The 19,627-nt window shown below is 38.6% G+C and overlaps 1 protein-coding gene across 1 annotated transcript in view; it reads left to right on the top strand.

Annotated features, from left to right (window-relative positions):
* BLOC1S5 (biogenesis of lysosomal organelles complex 1 subunit 5) overlaps positions 1–7,321 on the top strand; it is a 30,193-nt gene extending 22,872 nt beyond the window's left edge. Inside the window, exon 5 of the mRNA XM_024206781.2 lies at positions 5,926–7,321. Coding sequence (XP_024062549.1) covers positions 5,926–6,105 — 180 coding nt within the window. The 3' untranslated portion in view covers positions 6,106–7,321. The remainder of the gene's footprint in view (positions 1–5,925) is intronic.
* Positions 7,322–19,627: the final 12,306 nt, after the last annotated feature.

The raw sequence follows: 19,627 nt of genomic DNA, 5'->3' as shown, positions 1-19,627 counted from the left end.
CAAAGCTGCTACCTGGAATTCTATCCATATTTTACAGCATTACTTCCTGGAGTTAGCATTTAGATTTGTGTACTCAACTTGGGAGAGTTAGACCTATAATCTCTTTCAAGCAGTCCTCAGACCCGCCTCATTGTGATCTAGGGAGCTGCTAGTCACTCACCTACTTGCATGCATTTTCAAAGAAGGAAAAAATAGATACTTACCATACTAACTGGTTCTTTGAGAAAACTGACTGCCTGGGTCCACAATTCCCATCCTCTTCCCCCACTATTTCAGAGTTTTACAATAAATTCTTTAGTGAATGGAAGAAACTGAGTGGCATTTGGTGCTATGCTGGTATATTCTCAAATGGGGAAACAAAGACAAACATATGGATACCCAGCTCCAATGGACACTGCTGTTGGAGAGTTTGAAATGGCATGTATGGGTGTACATATTCCTACACCATGGAACTGTGCAGGTAGGAACTACAGTCATGCTGGTAAGTAACCATCTTGTATCCTCTGTAGTATATTCTTGTTTTAATTGTAATTTTCTTTATTTTAAACAAACTAGGCTAGTTTTCCTTTGTTGGCCATTTATTTCTGGTAACAAACAGTAAGGTATTTCTTCAACACATGGATCTACGTACAAGTAACAATATTCATTGACAAAGGATGGTTCGTTTGAGCTGTCTTTATCCTTTCTACAGTGAGATCTTTTCTTAACTAGTTTTCCAGCTGACATGACCGAAGCACGGGGAAGTAGTGATATATTCAGGTTGCACAGTAAGCTAGTAAATGTTTCCTGAATGCCAGTCTTCCTGGTATTTCTGAGAACCTATAGCAATTGCAGAATGAAACATTAAACTTCTAACATTTTTATTCATCGCAGTTTGTTTTAACTCATAAGAGAACTCAAGTGCTCATATAAACAAATTGAGATGATTTAAATGTCTGGACATAAAGTTTGGCTGCCTGATGTCATACCTGTGTCAATAAACTCTAGTATACAAACACTCTGTTTCTTTCTTTTTCTTTTTTTTTTTTTAATTTGTAGCTTACATTAGCAATAGGAGAGGCTATATTTGTCAGGGAGATTATTGCATATCTTGAGTGATCAGTCACCTTTTAATGATATGCACTGTAAAATCCTTGTGCTGTGTAGCTTTTCTTCAGCATGATGTGAAAATCAACTAGTGCTTCACAACGGGGAATCTTAATTGTCAGCACTAAGAGGTTAGTACTTTGTCTGGCTTATAAATTAATACATATGGTTAAGGTTATGCCCTAGGCTTGCAAGTGGTTTGACTTTGAGGTGTGAGAAATATAAAGTGAGGGTGTGGGGTATGGAAGGTTCCCAAGGAAGAGAATATCTCAATTGGAAATAACCTGAAATAACATTCCTTTAAGATGAAAATAACTTAGTACTTTTCCACAATCTTGCAAATTGTCATGAAAATTTACCAGGACAGGCACAAAATGGACTTGTGCCTAGGCTGTTAACACAAAAATAAAATATTTTTGTGGACATCAAAAATTAACTTGCCTTAAATTTTAAAATATGGTAATAATGTTTTGTTGTACCTAGAATTCATGGTATCACCTAACAACATTGACTTGTGAAAATTCACCTGTTTATTCTAAGAGTCACTCAAGTATGCCTTATAGATCAGATAATTGGAGGTGGTGTGGGTGTGGGGCAGTGTATTTTTGAAGAAAATTCATGTGTATATCTCTAGTATAGTATATGATTGATCATGTCTATGTTGAAAAGCTTTTAAATCTCTCTGGTCACTTAAGGATGTTGTTGGAAAGTGTGAAGTGGATTTTCACATTTTAATAAACTACTTTTACTTCCTGTTTCCCTCCCTTAGTGATTAGGTGTTTTTAATGGTAATGTACTTAAGTATTTTGTTTAAGGATGATATAGGGAATAATATAACTCTTATCTGCAAGTTAATATTTTTTGCATGTAGTACAGTACTAAAGGGAGCTAGTGTACTAATCCCTCTAGTTTGTTAGTATAGAATGTATCAATGTTATTTCTGAATTCTAGGGAGGGAGCCTCCAAAGTTCATCTATGCAGTGACTAAACTGTCTTTAGTGAAAGATTCTTCCTCCCTTCTGGTTCTTTTGAAACATAGTGTTAGTTAACAAGACTGGAAAATTTCCATAAAACCATTAAGGGGAGAATAAACTCCCAGCATCTCTCCTTTCTCTCTTGGAAGCTGTGAGATAAAAGCCATCTTGTTGTATGATCATATTTTTTTGCTGCTTCACTTGATATATGAACAGAGTAGTTTCAAGTTGCTGTATGTGACTTATAGTATACCTTAAGGTTGTGCAGTTCTTTGGATTTTTCACCATAGGTGAATATCAATTTACCTAGCAAAATTAAGTCAAGTACCAGAGAACCTTCTTCTTATTGCTCATGCTGTCATTCTTAAAGACCAGCTGCATAGACAAGAAGCTTCCTGTAAAGGCTTAGTAATGCACATAGTCCTGTTGTGTTCTTAAGTTGAGATTAATGTTGAATTTCCTGGCCAGAAGTGAGAATAATAATGACAGAGCTAGCAGTTGGGGAAATTAGAATATAATTTTGTAGGTGCATTGATGGGGATGGTTTTGGGTGTCAGTGAATAAAATGTTAGAATTAAGGCTGAGGGAGTCATGTAGCTACCTCTTGGCAATGCAGACATTTGGTGGGAGGGAGGCAACTCCCTGAGACAGTAGGAGAGAACCTGGGCTATATACTTTTTTTAAATTGTAGCATGTGTCAAATGTGCAGGACTGACAGCCCTGGAGACCCAAATCCTCCATTCACAGGAGGCAGCAATGCAAGCTTCTGCATACATCCCCACCTTGTGTGCCTAGGCCTTCAAATAGAGGGGAAAGAGGATAGTTCACTCTTCATGCCCAGGACTTCCATTTTTACCTGCTGAGACTGCCAAAGGTATGCCAAGGCAGTGTTCTTTGTGATATGGGTACCTGTCCTCTTGAGACCATAAACTCATTTTATACAGGCCACTCAACAGCCATCAAATAGCAATGATTTAAGGGTTTTATTTCGTTAGGTCAGTGCTTGAACCTGTGATCTAGAAGTGAAAGGCTCAATACCCCCAAACCATTGAGTCTTTTTTTGGGTTGAAATTTCCACAGCACTATATGGCTGGAGAGAATGAACACACTACTGTGTACTGTCTGTCACCCGATCATTCCTGCTTGTTTGCTCTGGCATAGGCTAGTGTTAATGTCATCTTTGCTTTCTGATCTTTAAAATGTATAGTATTTATATCTTCATAGTCATATCTTCAAGTCTCTGTTTATATTGCGGATCAGTTTACAACCCTGTGGACTCATTTTTATTTTGTGCATAATATCATTACTCTATGGAAGTTAGGACAATTCTGTTAAGATACATTTACTTTCTCATTATTACACTGCCTATATTTATTTAAAGGGTAAAAATTACAGTAATTGTTTTTCAGCATTAAATTGTTTAATCTAATTTGATCATATTTTTGAGGAACCCAAAGAGCCTGGCTGTTAATATCACTTTGTCAATGTCTTTCTTTTGGGCCAAGACAAACTAGAAAGACTGTTTTGGAGAAGAAGAAGAAAGGGTGGGGAAGGAAGCAACCTTCTGCCTTTTGACCAATGGTTTTTAATATCCTAAATCATTTGGGGAGCCTTAGATATAATACATATCTAAGGCTCCCCAAATGTCCAATGGTTTTATCAGCTCAGTGACTTTATACGTGGGTGGAAATGGTACTGCAGAACACGGTGATACTTGCTGTTTTCCCTGCAAACCATTCATGTTGTCAGGGGTGCAGTCTAGTCCAGTCTGAACTGTGGTTACTTGCAGGTAGGCACTTTATAATTATTCAGATACACTATTAATAACTGCATAAACAATTCATTAACACTTCAAAAATTTGAAAAGGTATAGACATTCCAGCTCTCTGGTGGGACTACAGGTACATATTTTTTTTAACAGCTGCTCTGTTTTGTATAGAAGATATGCAGAACTTTTCAATGAGTGATACTGTAACAGTACTTTGAGTGCTATGTGGTAAAATTAGCATGTTCACACCATGATTTATTTTTGCATGAAAAAGCTAAATACATAATATGGAGAAATAAAAACAAGCTAGACATCATGTAGTGTCAATCCATCTTAATTTGCTAAAATATTGGATGAATATATGAGTTTGCACAATTGTACTACTCCTATGCTGAACTACTCTATGTAGAAAATAGTAGCTGATGGATAGAAAATGCTGATGTACTTTCACCCATGGAGGATCAACAGAACTGATGTGCTGTACAGAGTTATTATGATTTCTGTGTTCTTGGAATAAAACACTAGAAGGTCAGACTATTACTATTGCTTACAAATATTCGGTAAAAGCTCGTCTTTTAATGTCTGTACACGTTTCTTTAGAACTGTCTTCCTTTCAAGACAAGGAGGTGAACAGAATCCTATTTACCAGAAACAATGAGTAATGTGGAAGCTTGAGGAAAAATTACCGATAGTAAATATGTATAAAAACCATTAGGCATAGTGAGAACTTGTTGGCTAAGAGAGAAACACAATCTACCATTCCCAAAAGTCAAAATATGAAAATAAGAACTACAAAGATGGTCTGTCTTTTCCTTTGACCTTAGTGGTTCCTTCATCAAGACTTGTTTCTGGTGGTAATATAGAACCTTACCATTATAGTGTTTTAGAAATTTGTTTTGTTACTAGTTTAAAAATGTCCATTGAGATATGTAAACATGTTCTTGTTTCAATTAACAAAACACTAATTTTTATACTGAGGTTGATATGTAAGGTAATGACCAACAGAAAAATAGAACTAACACAGTGAAGGATGGACTGAAGTATACTACATGTATAGTGTATAGTACACACTATTTTGTTACCCATTTTGGTCTGTTGTACTAAATTTTGAGGCACTCTATAGTTATAGTTGTGATGGGATTTCAGCCATTACAAGAGGCATCGATTTTGTACTTGTCCTTGTGATGTTTGAAGAACCACCTCTCTTTTTAGCCTCCAGTGCTGGAAGTCAGGAATCCTCAGTGCAAATACACACCGTAAATGAACACATTTGACTCCCTGAAATTGTACTTTATTTCTCTCTCTCAGATGTGAAATATAGTGGGCACAATATTTTCCAATATCAGCCTTTTGTAACACAAAGTAGATGTATTTTGAAAGCATTGTTAAACCATAGAATCACCTATGTTTGTCTTTGCTGTGCCAGACATAGCTCCATGGCTGGTCAGAAAGAACTGGGCTAAGACATTTTAAAAAAAATGAGCTGGAGTTTACTTAAACAATCCCCTTCCAAATTCTAAGCCATGCTGAAATAGCCAAAAATTCTTGCTTAAATGAAGAATTTCTCTGTCTGAGGGTCTGGCCAGTTTCTTTCAATATGAACAAGATAATGCTGTGTCCATTTCCACTCTAGGTATCTGCAGTGTACGTAACCAAGATGGAGACTACAAACAATAAATAGCATATTCCTGTGATCAAAAGTGCTTTTTAAAAACAAAATGTGGGCAAGTGGAGTAGGCCATACTAAGATCAGGAGTAGTGTTAGGAATAGTTCTTCCAACATCAGATAACAGAAATTACTTGGATTGTAGCTGAATGGAAGTGTTAGCTTTAGAGTTTGATTATTATTATTTTTTCTTTTTTTGGTGACTAGTCTAGAATGGAGGCAAGTTGCCATTAGTTGCGTGATGAGGCTGCATGGTTATCACTTTTCTTTTGATTTGTGCAGTGTGACTAGATGAATATAACTTTTACTTTCTGATGCTGGAATGAAAGCTGGACTCTTTAATATGTTTGCTTTTGTAAGGTCATCAAATCTGCATTAACCCATGGTCTTCATCTAGAAATCGTTTCTATAACTTTCCTTTCTCCTCTCAGCTTCAGACTGACACGCTAATGGCTGGTGAAAAGCAGCGTCTAGCCCACTGGGAAGTGTTCATGAAAGACCAACACAACAAACGAGGAGAAGTGGATGAAGAGCACAGAAAAGCAATGGCGCGCCTTAAAGAACAATATGCTGAGATGGAGAAGGACCTGGCTAAATATTCTTCTTTTTAAGACCTTTTTCGTTGTTGTTGTTGTTTTTGTGTGTGCCAGTACTCTCTTGCTTCAGACTTATCAGAACAACACTGAGGTTCTTTCAGAAAGCCTAATCAAAATAGAGGTAAAACAATCCCCACATCCTGCTGTAACTAGAACAAAAGTTTGATTTAGCAAGAAGAGTTTTGCATACCTCCAACTTTAAGTGCCTCTACAAGCTTGTTTTGTTCAAGGTGATTGGTGTTATCACTATCTTAGTTTGTAGGACAGGCAGGTCTAGAAATGGAGTTCTGCCTTTATACCATGGCTACATCAATTTAGGGAGTTGCAAACTAGAATTCCTCGGCTTGTGAAGACAGCCTTGTCTGCGGGGAAGAAAACAAAAACTAAATTATCTCTGTATAAGGCCACAGCCCTGCCATAGAGAGCAGGTATTATAAATGCAAGCCATGCTTGGCTGAAATTAGGATGTACACACACTCATTAACAGCTATTTTGGGAAAACCAGCATGTCTTGCAAAACAGTGGATTCTGAAAGGCTAGAATGCGTTACTCAGGTACAATTACAGCTGCACTGTTATGAAGTCGAGTTGAGATATTGATTGCTCTCTAAAATAGGCACCATAAGAGTGGCTGTGAGGTCACAGGAAACAATGATTTTTCTCTCTATGTAACTGGCTCATGGCATTCTTGTAGCTTTACACTCCTAAGAATACCTCCCACCGCCCAAACCACCTAAAAGTAACTTTTAAAAGTATATCAGTCCTTCCATTAGCCTTTTATCAGGTACGGTATTTACCTTAAGTATTTGTCCTGCCATTGGTGCACTCAGTAGGATGAGCAATGCCCACCTTATTGGGACTTATTACCTAAAATCTGTTGTGATAACCTTAATACAGTTGAGGAAAGATCTCTTTTTTGTTTTTGTCATGGCATGGCATGGCAATCAAGTAAGTGGCATTAAAAATGAAGCATCTGCAGTATTAATTTGTGTTCTGATTAACAGGAGTATTTGCGAGCTCCTGTGATCACCGTGATCTTTTCTTTTTATTTAAAATCTTCATGTAATAGCAATATAACTGAATGACTAGCTTAATTATCCTTTTGTAAACCAACTGAAATTAAATGCAATAACAGAATGAAACTTGATGCAAGCTAACCTGAGGGACAGGAAGATCTTTCAAATATTATTTTAAGTACTATGCAATATAAAATAAAAACAGGTAAAAATAAACAGAACTTGCTCATTATCTGTGTTGGAATTGCACTATGCAGACAATGGTTGCCTGTGTAAATTTATGGCTTGGTGTCAAGGCTCCATTCCTGGCAGCATGTTGATAATGTGATTAAAGTTAGCAGAGGAGATGGAATAAGTATTTGAGATTTCTTTCAATAACACTGAATTCCTGCCAAACTGCTCTATCCGCTACTGTAGGCCTGACAGCTTCATCAATCATCATCAGGTACCTGGACTGAAAAGAGCACTTGCTGACACTGGAGCATGGTGGAATGTTGTTTAATTCTGTTGTGGGTGGAAAAAACATAGATGGCTCCAAAGTATTCCACATATAAAAAGGGAGGAGAACCTACTAACGAAAACCCCTATTGAATGGAAGATGATTTCTGGAATATCTCTAAGTTATGTACCCATTCATGAATGGATGCTGTAACTAAGAGCCCGATTTACGTGCTTCATCCGAAAAACAGAAGATAATGTTGCCTGTCTTTAGGGTCCAGAGTCTCAATAGCATTTGTTCATTTTAAGGATAAACTGAAAACACTCTGTCTTCCATGAGAGGTTTTAAGAATGAATGTCCTCAAAACCAAAATAACTTTCTGAAAAATGTACACCTCTACCCCAATATAACACGACCCGATATAACATGAATTCGGATATAATGCGGTAAAGCAGCACTCCATTGGGGCGGGGCTGTGCACTCCAGCAAATCAAACCAAGTTCGATATAACACGGTTTCACCTATAATGCAGTAAGATTTTTTTTGGCGCCCAAGGACAGCATTATATCGAGGTAGAGGTGTACTTTAAGTCTCATTTGGTACTGAGTGAGTTTGATTTGTGTTTTATTCCTATAAAATAATATATAATATCAGATCCACTCAGTTTTGAACAAAAGTAAACCTACCTGCATCTCTATGTCCCACTTGAGGGCTGATAAAAATGATATAGATGTTGCAAGGCTAGTGTATGCTGAACATCTGCACAAGAGTAATAATTTTAAGCCTAGAACTGCACTTCATTGGCCAAGAAAGCCCAAAATAAATTAAATGAATGATACTACCTAAGGTTAACTCTTTTTTCAAAAACCAGTGGTACTTTGTGCTTTTGAAAATTCCCCCTCAATATTCATTTTGGGAATTTATGCATTTAGGAAATATTTTGAAGAAAAGTGCTTAAAGTTGACCTTTAACATACAAACAAACATCAATCTGCTTGTTGGCCCACTTCATTGGGAGACTACAAGAAAAATATTTATCACTTAAGTTATTCAGTAGTCTTTATTAATTTTTAAAAATATATATTGTGCTGTAGCTCTTGAAATAAATTAACAGTACATACAACTTGACTTTAGAGTGGTTTAGCAAGGTGGATGAAAAAATAATGCTTGGTTCTAAAACTTAAAAGGAAAACTGTGGTGCTTAGTTATAGCTTAGATAGCTAAATAAGTGCATCATGTATGTATGCATATATGATTTTTTTTTACCTGTCACTCTTTCAATATTTGTTTAGCGAATGAGGCTGTGGTCTATCAGCAGGCTAATGATACTTCAAATCCTACACTATCATTTTCCAGTAGAGCCCCTGCTGAGAAGTATCTGTTTTACCCATTTGAAGAAAAAATGCATATGAAGGGAGTTTCAAAGTTGGGTGGTAAGCTATGTAAAAGCAATTACATGTTTAGCCTCGCTTAAAATGTTTAAATTCTTAACAATTAAACTTTCCAAAATTGCTTGAGTACTGATACAACTCCCATTAAAGTTGGTTAAAAAAAAAAAAATTCCGGTGGAGTCTACTGGGAGTTGGATCAGGCCTTTGACTTTTGCTACATTTGAATGATGATGCTGATGTTTGCAATCCTGCTTTGTATCAGACTAAGATGGTAACAATCAAGCAGAAAGCTAACACTTTTATATTTAGTAGTCTGAGTCTAAACTATATTGATTTATTCTTCTTTGTAACTAGAAGTAGTGGGTAGAATATACTCACTCGAATTTTCCTTAAATTTTAAGATGAGCTTTCTGTTTTGACACCTACACAACAAGAAAGCAATACTTCTACTTGAAGGATGGTGGGGAAAAAACTGCTTCTGCAGTGGTAATAGCCTGCTTAAAAGTATTACTTAGACTAATAGTAGAATAGTCATGATACTTTTTATTTTTGTAATATTGATCAACGCCTTGTTTAAAAAATAAAATTTAAAAATCCTCTGTTCAGCTGTTCTGGGCCTCTAATCTCTTTGATGCCTAAAGCAGACCTTTTATTTTTAGTAGGGAGAAGAGGAAGTGAGACTCACTTAGATTCTGCTCCCACCTATACCAACCCTAGATGATACCTCTTAAGAGAAATTCCACATCCAATGACTTGTGGTTGGAATATCACATCTTCACTGACTTTTTATTTATGAAATATATTTTAAAAAACTTTTGACCAAATTTTGTCTCTCAAATAACTTACATTAAAATGGAGAAAATAAATGAAAACATTATCACCCATGATTCATTTCATTAAGAGGAGTTAATTCTCCAGTTGAAAAGGGTGTTTTTCCTCTGTACATACCCTGGGCTCTGAAATTTGCAGGTACTCAGTGGTAGATGACAGTGAGTATGACTGCTTTCAAACAGAGAGGCAAACGTTCCTTAATCATACTAGCACACTCACACGAATAAGCTAGAGAATGATATATAATTGGACCCCAAAATAACTATATGGTAGCTTTTGTACCAGTAAGTAGTGAGACATGTGTTGGACCAAACTACAGATATTCTAGCCAAAAAGCTATACTACTTACCTGCAGTATTTTGCCTGCTTTTTTTGAGGACCAGTAGTGCTACAAGTGCTTCTTGCTACTATGATGATACATCTGATACATTCTAAGAAGAGTTGTTGCTATTGTAGATTCTGTTTAAATAAAAGTTAGCCTAAATGTGTTTCTGAAGTGGAGGCTGACATCACTAACTGTCTCATAAGTGCTTTTTTCACTGCCATCCTTGTATAAACAGTGGATCAAGTTGTCTGAAATGGCTTGAATTAAAGCAGTGGGCTCTTGTCAGAGGAAGCCTCTGACCTTTTTAGTTATCCCATAGTGATAGCACATACTGGAACTAGCAGAAACCAGATTGCTATACAATGCCACACAATATTTAATTAAAACGTAAACGTGATCTTTTAAAAGTATTTCAACATTAGAGTTGAGTGGTAGAGGGGAAAAAGCCTGGTATTTGTGTACTTTTTGAAACCCATCTCTCCCATTGCCATATGTGTGCTGTAGAAAATGGTAATAGTAATTGGGGAAAAAATTATTTTAGCCATACTATCATTTTAAATAAATGCCTTTTAAAAGGCAAGTATCATTTATTTAAAGAAGAAAAAGCATAAAATATTGTATTTGGTGCTATTAGTCCTTCCTACATTAAGGCACTTGCAGGTACAGTAGCAGCTGCTTAGATTTTTTGCTCCCATTAATCTCGGCTGTCCTTTATTTTCAGCAGTCTCTCTACAGTACTGTCCTGCTTCCTTGTTCCACATGAGAGAGGCTGTGTGGGGCCTGAGGGAGCTAGAGCCAGCTCTGTTGATTTAAGTATGGCCTGGAAATCCATGGGTTTGCAATGAGTGCTAAAGTGTCACCTCTTCCGTTCCAGAGAGGCCAGGGACAGTCACTCCCTGTCAGATGCCTTCCTTTTGCACTGGGGGAAGGACTTAATGTACACTTCCCCCCCGCTTTCCATTAGACACATCGGGACCGGGTAAGGATGATACTCATTGCCCCGGCTTGGTCACGTCAGCAGTGGTTTACTGATCTCCTTCAACTGTCTGGTGAAGTCTGTGTCTTCCTCTGTCCCCAGATCCCCTGTCCCAACAGGAGGGCAGGATCTCTGAAACTCTGATGGTGTGGGTAATAGGACTCTGAATACGTATGCTCTTGAGCAGTCATGTTCTGAGTCTGTGCAGGATACTAATTAACTCTTGAAAACAATCTACTAGAAACTGTTACCATCTAAAGTGGTCCAGATTTCAGATTTAAATGAAAGGATGATCTGATTCTCCTGTATCTGCTTCCATTCCTTGTGTTCTGGAATATGTAATGTACTTAGAGAATTAGAGTTATCTAACTCGTTAAAAGTTAATTTGACAGCCATCTTCACATAGCACGTTCTAGTTGATGGCAGATGGCTGTTTGCTCAGTTAAAAGATTGAAAGTGTTATCAAATGTGTATCCCTCAGCTAGGGATCCTTTCTCTTCTTGGGACCTCAACTTGATGTTGGCCACGCTGGTAAAATTACCCTTTGTGGCCCTTAGCTGACCAAGGCGATTTTTTCATTATTGCCATCACATTGTCCAAGAGAGTGAGTGAATTGAATGCCCGTATGGCTGACCCATCTTTCACTTCTTTTCATAAGGACAAGGTAGTTCTCAGGTGTGATCCCAGATTTTTACTTAAGGTAGTATCTGATTGGTGTGGAAATCAGACTATTAATTGGCTATTTTCCCCCCTTAAGCCACACTCTCTAATAAGGAGAAATCAGTTCTACACACTTTTTGGATGTTAGAAGGGCTATTACCCTGACAGAACTAAGTTTTCATAAATCATCTAAGTTGTTTGTGTCTTGTACGCAGTGTGGTTCTTGGGATATGGTTTCATCCCAGACTATTTCTCAGTGGATTAAACAATGTATTGTTGAATGCAACTTGCTGGCAAAAGTCCCTGTACCTCTTGTAATTTGACTGTATTCCACTAGAGCTGTGGCAACTTCCTTCGCCTGTCTTAGGCAGATGGCAGTTGCTGAAGTTCGCAAAGCTGCAACCTGGACTTTGGTGCATACCTTCTCTGAGTACTGTGCTCTGAACTTGGCTTCTAGGGCAAACACTGGATTTGGCAGAGTGGTGTTTTGGTCTTGTAATGGTGTGATGACTCACCGCTGCGGCGCCTCCTGCTGGTCATCCAGGGAATTAGCTCACCAACCTCTGGAGCGCCCTCTTCAGGCCGGTGTCTCGTTTGACGCTGGCCCCGGTGCCCCTTATCTTGGAGTTCTGCACCCTGCAGTACCCCGCAGTCTCACTGGGTCTCCCCTCCCCGGGAAACCCCAAACCCCCTATCCCCACCTCACCTCAGTCTTGGGCTACTGCCAGTCACCATCTAGCCCCTGCTCACTGGGGCGGACTGCAGTATATTTGCCACTCATCATTGGCAAGGAAGGTTTGGACCTGCTGCCTCTGCCTACCCTTGGGCTGCCCTCTCTGCAACCCCAGTAGCTTCTCGGCCTTTAACAAGGCCTGCAGCCTGGGGGGTTTCCAGACCGGAGCTGCCCAGCTCCTCTGGCCTTTCCCCAGTCCTGCTCCACTTTAGGTACCCTGCTCAGCTCCCAGCAGCCAGGCCTATCTCCCTCAACAGCTAGAGAGAGACTCTCTGAGCTCCAGCCTAGTAGCCCCTTTATAGGGCCAGCTGCGGCCTGATTGGGGCGTGGCCCAGCTGCAGCTGCTTCCCCAATCAGCCCAGGCTTACTGGTTCCCCACCACAGCCCTCTCACAGGGCTGTTTTAAGCCCTTCAGGGCAGGAGCGGGGTTACTGCCCCGCTACAGGTCTCTATTCAACTATGACTCTGTTCCCACCTCCAGGTTAGCTTCAGCACTGCAGATCAGTCTATCTCATAAATGGGAAGATGTAAAGCCACTCAAAGAAGAAATTAAGGTTATTTTGTAACCAGAGTTCTTCTAGACGGCTCTGCATATTTACACTTCCCACCTATCTTCCCCTCTCTGTCAGCATCTTTGTTGTTCTGTGTCTCTGGCTTTGGAGTGGAAGGAACTGAGGTGGTGAGGGCATTCTGCCCCCTTTATAGTCTCAGTGCATAGTGATGCTCAGGGAGGTTGGGTGGAAGCACTCTATCTGACACTGCTAGAAGAGGTTTTTACCATAAGGTGCCACACGGCAGAGCAGTACCCATAAATGTAAATATGCATAACCATCTTAAAGAACTCCAATTACAGGTAAATAATATTCATTCTTCCATGAGCTGAAAAATTAATTGTGGGACCAGAAGAGCATTTTTTGTTGTCCCTCTAAATTAGATTATGAAGAAATTTTTCAACTTTGCTTTGTACTGCTAGAGTACTCTACAGCCTAGACGGCTTCATTGAGCAAGGATAGATAGGTGGTAAGACATTGGTGGTGGTTATACACATTCCTAAAGTGCCCATCATGCAGTGTTTGTTCCAGATTGTTTTGAAACATTAGTTCTGGATTACTCAAGGTCATAGGAAGACCTTTGAGTGGACCAGTTTTGTCCTTTCCAGATATTGTTGGCTCTCAGTAAATTGATTCCGGTTCCCAAAAATCCCCTCTCCATATGGTTCAAAAACTTGTTCCAATATTTACTATGTCCCCTAGAAAAGCTTCTATGTTGAATTACATAAATAGGAACAGAAATATTGCACATTCCTCCAATGTATTGATTAAAAAGTGCATTGCAAAAAGCTCCAGCTTTTTATATAAACACTTGTTGAAAAATATTACAATAATAAAACTTTTAGGCAGCAGTTTGATTTGTTAACAGCTAATAACTAGTGTCTGGAATGTTAAGAACCAGTTTCCCGCTGGATTCCCAAAACATCCAGAAGAGTCAAATAAGATGATCTAGGGAATAAACTGAAAAATAATAATACAACAATGCCTTTGCTTTCTGTGATGAAGAACCACTCAGGAGGTTTTACTATAAAATCTTTTGCTGCAGATGCAGTTTCCTATGGAACAACCATTAAAATGAATGGAATAGGTAGATATTTATACAATAAAGTTATTTTTTACTGGATATTAAAGTAAGGAGGAAATCGATGATGCAGTCTTTTACATTGGGCCCCATAGCGCAGTAAGGAAGCCACCACCAACAGAAGGCTCAGAAAATATGAAGTTTTTCTTTCTTAAATTTTTTTTTTAGCAAATATAGGTGCTAGAGAGAGATGCCAGAGCGGTCACTGTGGCACCTTTATTCATAGGAAAGTCACAGGAGAGGTAGTCCAAGCTTCCTCAAACTTCCCCTCGGCCCTTGCATAGATTACTTAAGGCTGCCAACATGGGCTCCAGGTAGCGCCAGTTACAGTGGCAATTTTTGCACTGTAGATGCCTGTCCCCTGGAAACCATACTGAGACCACCTAACTTTCTTCACAGAGGCCATCCAACGGCTATTGCATGGTTGCTGCTTTAGGTCATTATCATCCTGGACTCCCTTTGGAATGGTTGCCTTAAGGAGAAATCTTAACAGAAAACTATTTCCAAATACATTTCATATAATAATAAATTATTCTTAACAGATTGTGATTTCTTACACGCACCCTCCCTGTGCCCTTAAATTCCCGGGGTAGTTTGTCCACTGTGATCAAATAAATAAGTTTAACTTCCCCAGGGGCCTTTTCTGGTCAGGTTTGATATCACTTAACATAATGAGGGGTTTACTGCCACATCATAAAGGGTTTTGTTTTAGGTTTCTTTTTTCCTGAAAACATAATAGTGCTTACATACCTTCTCAAGAATGCTTTCAGTTATGTGAAACGTGGACAAGTTGTCTGGGGCCAACCTCTTATCTAGACCAGATTCAGAAAGTCTGGATTCAATGCAGTGACTAGACTGCATGTTTTTGTTGTGGTTTTTTTTTTGTTTCTTTTAAAAAATATATATGCTCCTTGCTAAAAAACACTGCTGCCCCCATCTAGGAACAATGCAACATTCACATCATTTCCTGAAAGAGTAGAGTTGGAAGGCAATTATCTACTCACCAAATACGCAGAAAAAACAGTTCCTGATATTCTTCTCAAATATTTCAACTTCCCAGGAATCCGGAAAAAATAATTCCATGAGACGGTGTTATGAATGAAGGTATGACATTTCAGTTTCCTCCACTTGGAATCCAACATCCAGAGGTAATAAATTACTGTGCACTTGGCACTGCTGAGAGGGGGGTCTGGCTGTGACAAACTGTTTTTCTTCAGAGCAGGAACAATGAACTGCTTTTACATCCTCCTTTGTATGGTGACAGGCATGGTTTCTTTCTCAATGGGCTTTCAGCAGCAATCACAAGAAATAGAAACCTGACAGCAAAGTATTTTAAACCTGACTTGTTTCATGGGTAGAAAGCTATAATAGGAACAGTCAGTCTCCTGGCCGTTTTACCTCTGCACACTTACATCAGTAAAATAGGTTGTGAACTGCACTCCTAGGAGGAAAATAATTGAATAAAAGAAAGGTCAGAAGTGAGAATGCATGTTCAGTACCTTTTTTTTTCCTTTTGAGGGAATACTGCTTTTCCCATTAATAGCTTGGTCTCATTCCAACCTGCTGTCAGGTATAGCACCATCCAGTGCCTTGGTGAACTTGGGGCACTTTTTGGTAATCCTAAAGGAAAGAGGAATAGAATATATTGAGAAAGATTCAGATATCGATTCCACAGATTCACTTGTGATTATAATCACCATCTTTATTTGTTCATTAACTAGTTCTCATTTGAATAGTTTTTAAATGGTACTATGACTTTTAATCAGATGTGATGTATTAAGTATTAAATATTAAATAGGAAGATAGGAAATAAAAATGCTGTGCAAAGGAAGAGAGTCTGACTCGGACTGAGCTACTCAGTTTTCTAGTACTACAGCAATTAAACTCTTCCCCCCCCCCCTTTTCATCTAGCATGACAGTTCAACTATAGAGCTTTATACCTCTAGATTGGAGGTTTGCATTTTGTCTGGATCAGCAGTGGACAAATGTTGCTTGGTGGGTTTTGTGACTTGATTTTAGTGATCTTGATTTAAAGCTTTGTGAACACGGTAACTACATCACAAAAAATAACACTGCATGCAGGCAATCTTGGTAGAAAGGCCTGGGATTTAGTGGGCAGAAAGATTGTAAATACCATCTTGTTTCCTAGAGATAGTTTCTTCAGATCAGGGTTAAGGCACACCGGGTGAGGCAGCATGGGGAAGCTTTCACTACTGATGCTTTATACTGCATCTGTTCTGGGAATTGAGGATTTCAGTTTCCAGGGCAGTCAGTCCACCTGTAGAAATACTAAGTCTACCTCAATTAAAAAGCAAATATTAAAACCTCCAGTCTTACAAGGCCAACAGCAAATCACTGTATATCAAAAACATATCCCAGCTTCCCAGTGCCCCTTAATGAGACCAGCACTCATCCTTGCCTCTGGTTAAAACTTGAAGAACAAGGTATAGATAATATACAAAATACATTAAAAACCCATGCAGAAAAGAGACCGCACTGATTTAATTAATAGACTTGCGTATCATAGCCATTCTTAGAGCTAGGCTTTGCAATTGTTAGTCATATTGGTAATCACTTACCTGAGTCATCCTGTTACCTTCATTGAGACTCCTAGTGTAAATGTGTACGAAGGTGAGTAAGGACTGCATAATCTACTTCTTTATTGGGAATCATTTTGAAGAATTAGATTGGGCATTTACAATAGATCACTTGGCCAGCAGGAACCTAACTCTGAGTTGTATCTACATATATCTTCAACGCATTCCATTTGTGCCAGGATAAACACCAAGGGTGAAATTCTGGTCCCATTGAAATCAATGGCAAAATTCCCATTGACTTCAGTGGGGCCAGGATTTCACCCCCGTCTATAAAATCAACAGGGCTGAAAGAAAACTTCTTAAAGGGTAAAGATGAAACCGTATTCTATAAACATTGGGCACTTTGGAAGTCAAAAATGTATTTAGATTGACTTGTAGTTTTATCATTATGTAGGATTGCTATTTCTAACTTTCACACCCAAAATCATTTAGAGATTTAAAAATGGATTTTTTTTAAAGTTAAAAAGTAATTTGTCATTTCTGAGTTATGGAATGGTGCAAAAATACATTTTTATTTGCTACACTAAGCTGTAAATGTTTCATCACATAACTCAGAACTGGCTTTGTTTCAAGACTTCACAGTTGCCACACACTCAGTCGGTAATGAGGACAAGTGCCTTTGACATATTTTACAGTTCATAAATAAACATACCCATGTTTGAAGTAAATATCAAAGAACATAGCAGTAGTCTAAAAGTTTAAAGTTTGGTTCTGTTCTGAAAAGTGATCCTGCAAAAATAGTATTGTAGGTTTCCATTGTCATCTCGCAATTATTTCTAAGTTAAATGTTCTGTTTACTAGTTTAAAAAAAATCCCACCCCCCCAGCTGTCAGCCCTGCAAACTCAATCTGGAATCTGAAAGTCAAGATGTTCTTGAATTCCTTCTGGCTTGTGTACCATCACTCTTGATAAAGGTGCTACAGGGCAAATACTGTCCATAGTTACATTTGTGCAACCTTCAGTAAAAGATCATTGTTTTCAAAGGTCTCAGTTGTGATGGACAACAAGATTTGATCTTACAATGGAAGCTTATGGCCTGGTTTTCAAAGGTACTGAGAATCTGTATTGTCTCTGACTTCTTTTCATCTATGTTGACTATATAATCTTAAAGGAGTAAAAAGTAGTAAAAACTACTATTAAAGTAATCAAATATGACTTACAATACCCACAGGGATGGTATCTGTGTAGTTATGAGGTGCCATATTTAGTCACTTTACAGAGTAGAACTTCATTTCAGGGACCACAGTTTCAAAGTTTCAAATGTGTGTGTCTGCATGTGCCTATCAACTGCATTTGGAATACCGTGTGTGTGCATGCGCACAGATCAGGGATTGGCAAGCCTACTTCCAGGCAATGTGCAAATGCACATGCCTAACTGAAAATCAGATCCTACATCTCTGACAGTGCATAGGATTACATAGAGTTGAAAATGTAAAATGACACAAAACATAGCCATTGTTCCAATAGTTCAGATTCTCCGACTTTGCATTCCAGGATATCCCATATCTACTGCAACTTTATTAAGCCTTTTGATTAGAAAACATTGGACCTTTGTGATGATGGTAATCTAAATATCAGACCAGCATGTTGAACCTACACCTTAGTTAAGTATGTCACTGCATAGGATATTTAGCCCTGAAGCCCTAGATATCTACTTTCATTCCTGCTAAAGGCCAACATTTTCAGAAGAGCAGGGATTATAGTCTAATTACAAGGTTATCTTAATGGCCTGGATAAAACAGAATTCTCATGGCTTCTTGCACTGCAGAGAGTTTGGTCATGATGCTCCAAAACTTAAAGTATCCTCTGAAAACATGAAAGAGAGAGAGTAAATTCAGAAATGGCATCTCCTTCCACTAAGTAGCTGAAGTGTTCATGCAAACAACCCATTCTTATCTCACGCCTAGGATTGTCCAATTTTGTATCATCTCTTACTTCCTCTAGGACAATCTCCTTTGTAGTCTTACATATTGTCTGCAAGAAAGGGGCAAAGCCAAAGAGCAGTAGTGGTGTCTGTGCTGCACAAAGAATACAGAGCAGACATGAAATTTACATTAATTTATTTAGTATTAGCTATTAATTATTACAAACATTTTACATTTGCCACCAACATGCAGGATACTGGAATGTCCCCTTTGCAAGGTTTAATTAGTCATTTTTTACTTTAGCAATAGAGAAACTCTTGGCCATTTCAGCTGCAAGGACAGTAAATCAGATAGTTGCAAGTGGTTGGCTTCCGCATTAACAACCTCACGATTTGAAGGTACTCATCGTGGAGAGCAAATCACTGCAGCTGATGGCCGATCTGGTCCGGCAAAAAGTAGCACACATTGTTCTGCTTATTAATTTAATAAAACGAAGACCCTGGTCATTACCATCATGTAGTCTTCAGCTCCAGATTACAACTAGCTAGCTCAGTATTAACCTGTCTGGACAGGCCTTGGCGCAGCTGGTGACTGTCAAATACTTGGAAAGTGTCAGACAGTTCTGGAGGAAGCTTGAAAGTTGTGGACAACTATATAGCAACAGCTACTGCTGCTGCCATGTTTTCGGCCCTTCAGCAGCCTCTGTGAGGACATCATGACATCAAGCTTGCTACCAGAGTTATACCAACTCTGTTACTTGGCAGTGAAATATGGACACTGAGGAAAGCTGAAGAGCAACAGGTTGATGTCTTTGAGTCTCATCTTCATCAGCTGTTCCTTATTAAGTGGAGGGTCAAGATCAGAAATTAGTATGTTTGAAGCTGAACCTAGCAACCACCTCCATCAGCACTGATTTAGTTACGGCAGACGGAAGACCAACAAATTCCAAAGTGTGTTTACTAAAGAATGTTGGTCACCAAAGCTTCTGTAGCTTGATAAGATTGCCAGTGATGGACATAAACTGACTATACACCCAGACCACTTTAATGACCTAGCTAGAGATTGAGCTGGGTG

This window comes from Terrapene carolina, unplaced genomic scaffold (genome assembly GCF_002925995.2).
Source record: "Terrapene carolina triunguis isolate 2854851 unplaced genomic scaffold, T_m_triunguis-2.0 Scaffold58, whole genome shotgun sequence".
In the NCBI taxonomy this organism is placed as follows: domain Eukaryota; kingdom Metazoa; phylum Chordata; order Testudines; family Emydidae; genus Terrapene; species Terrapene triunguis.
The sequence above is the reverse complement of the archived record's forward strand: the minus strand, read 5'-3'. Positions and strand labels throughout refer to the sequence as shown.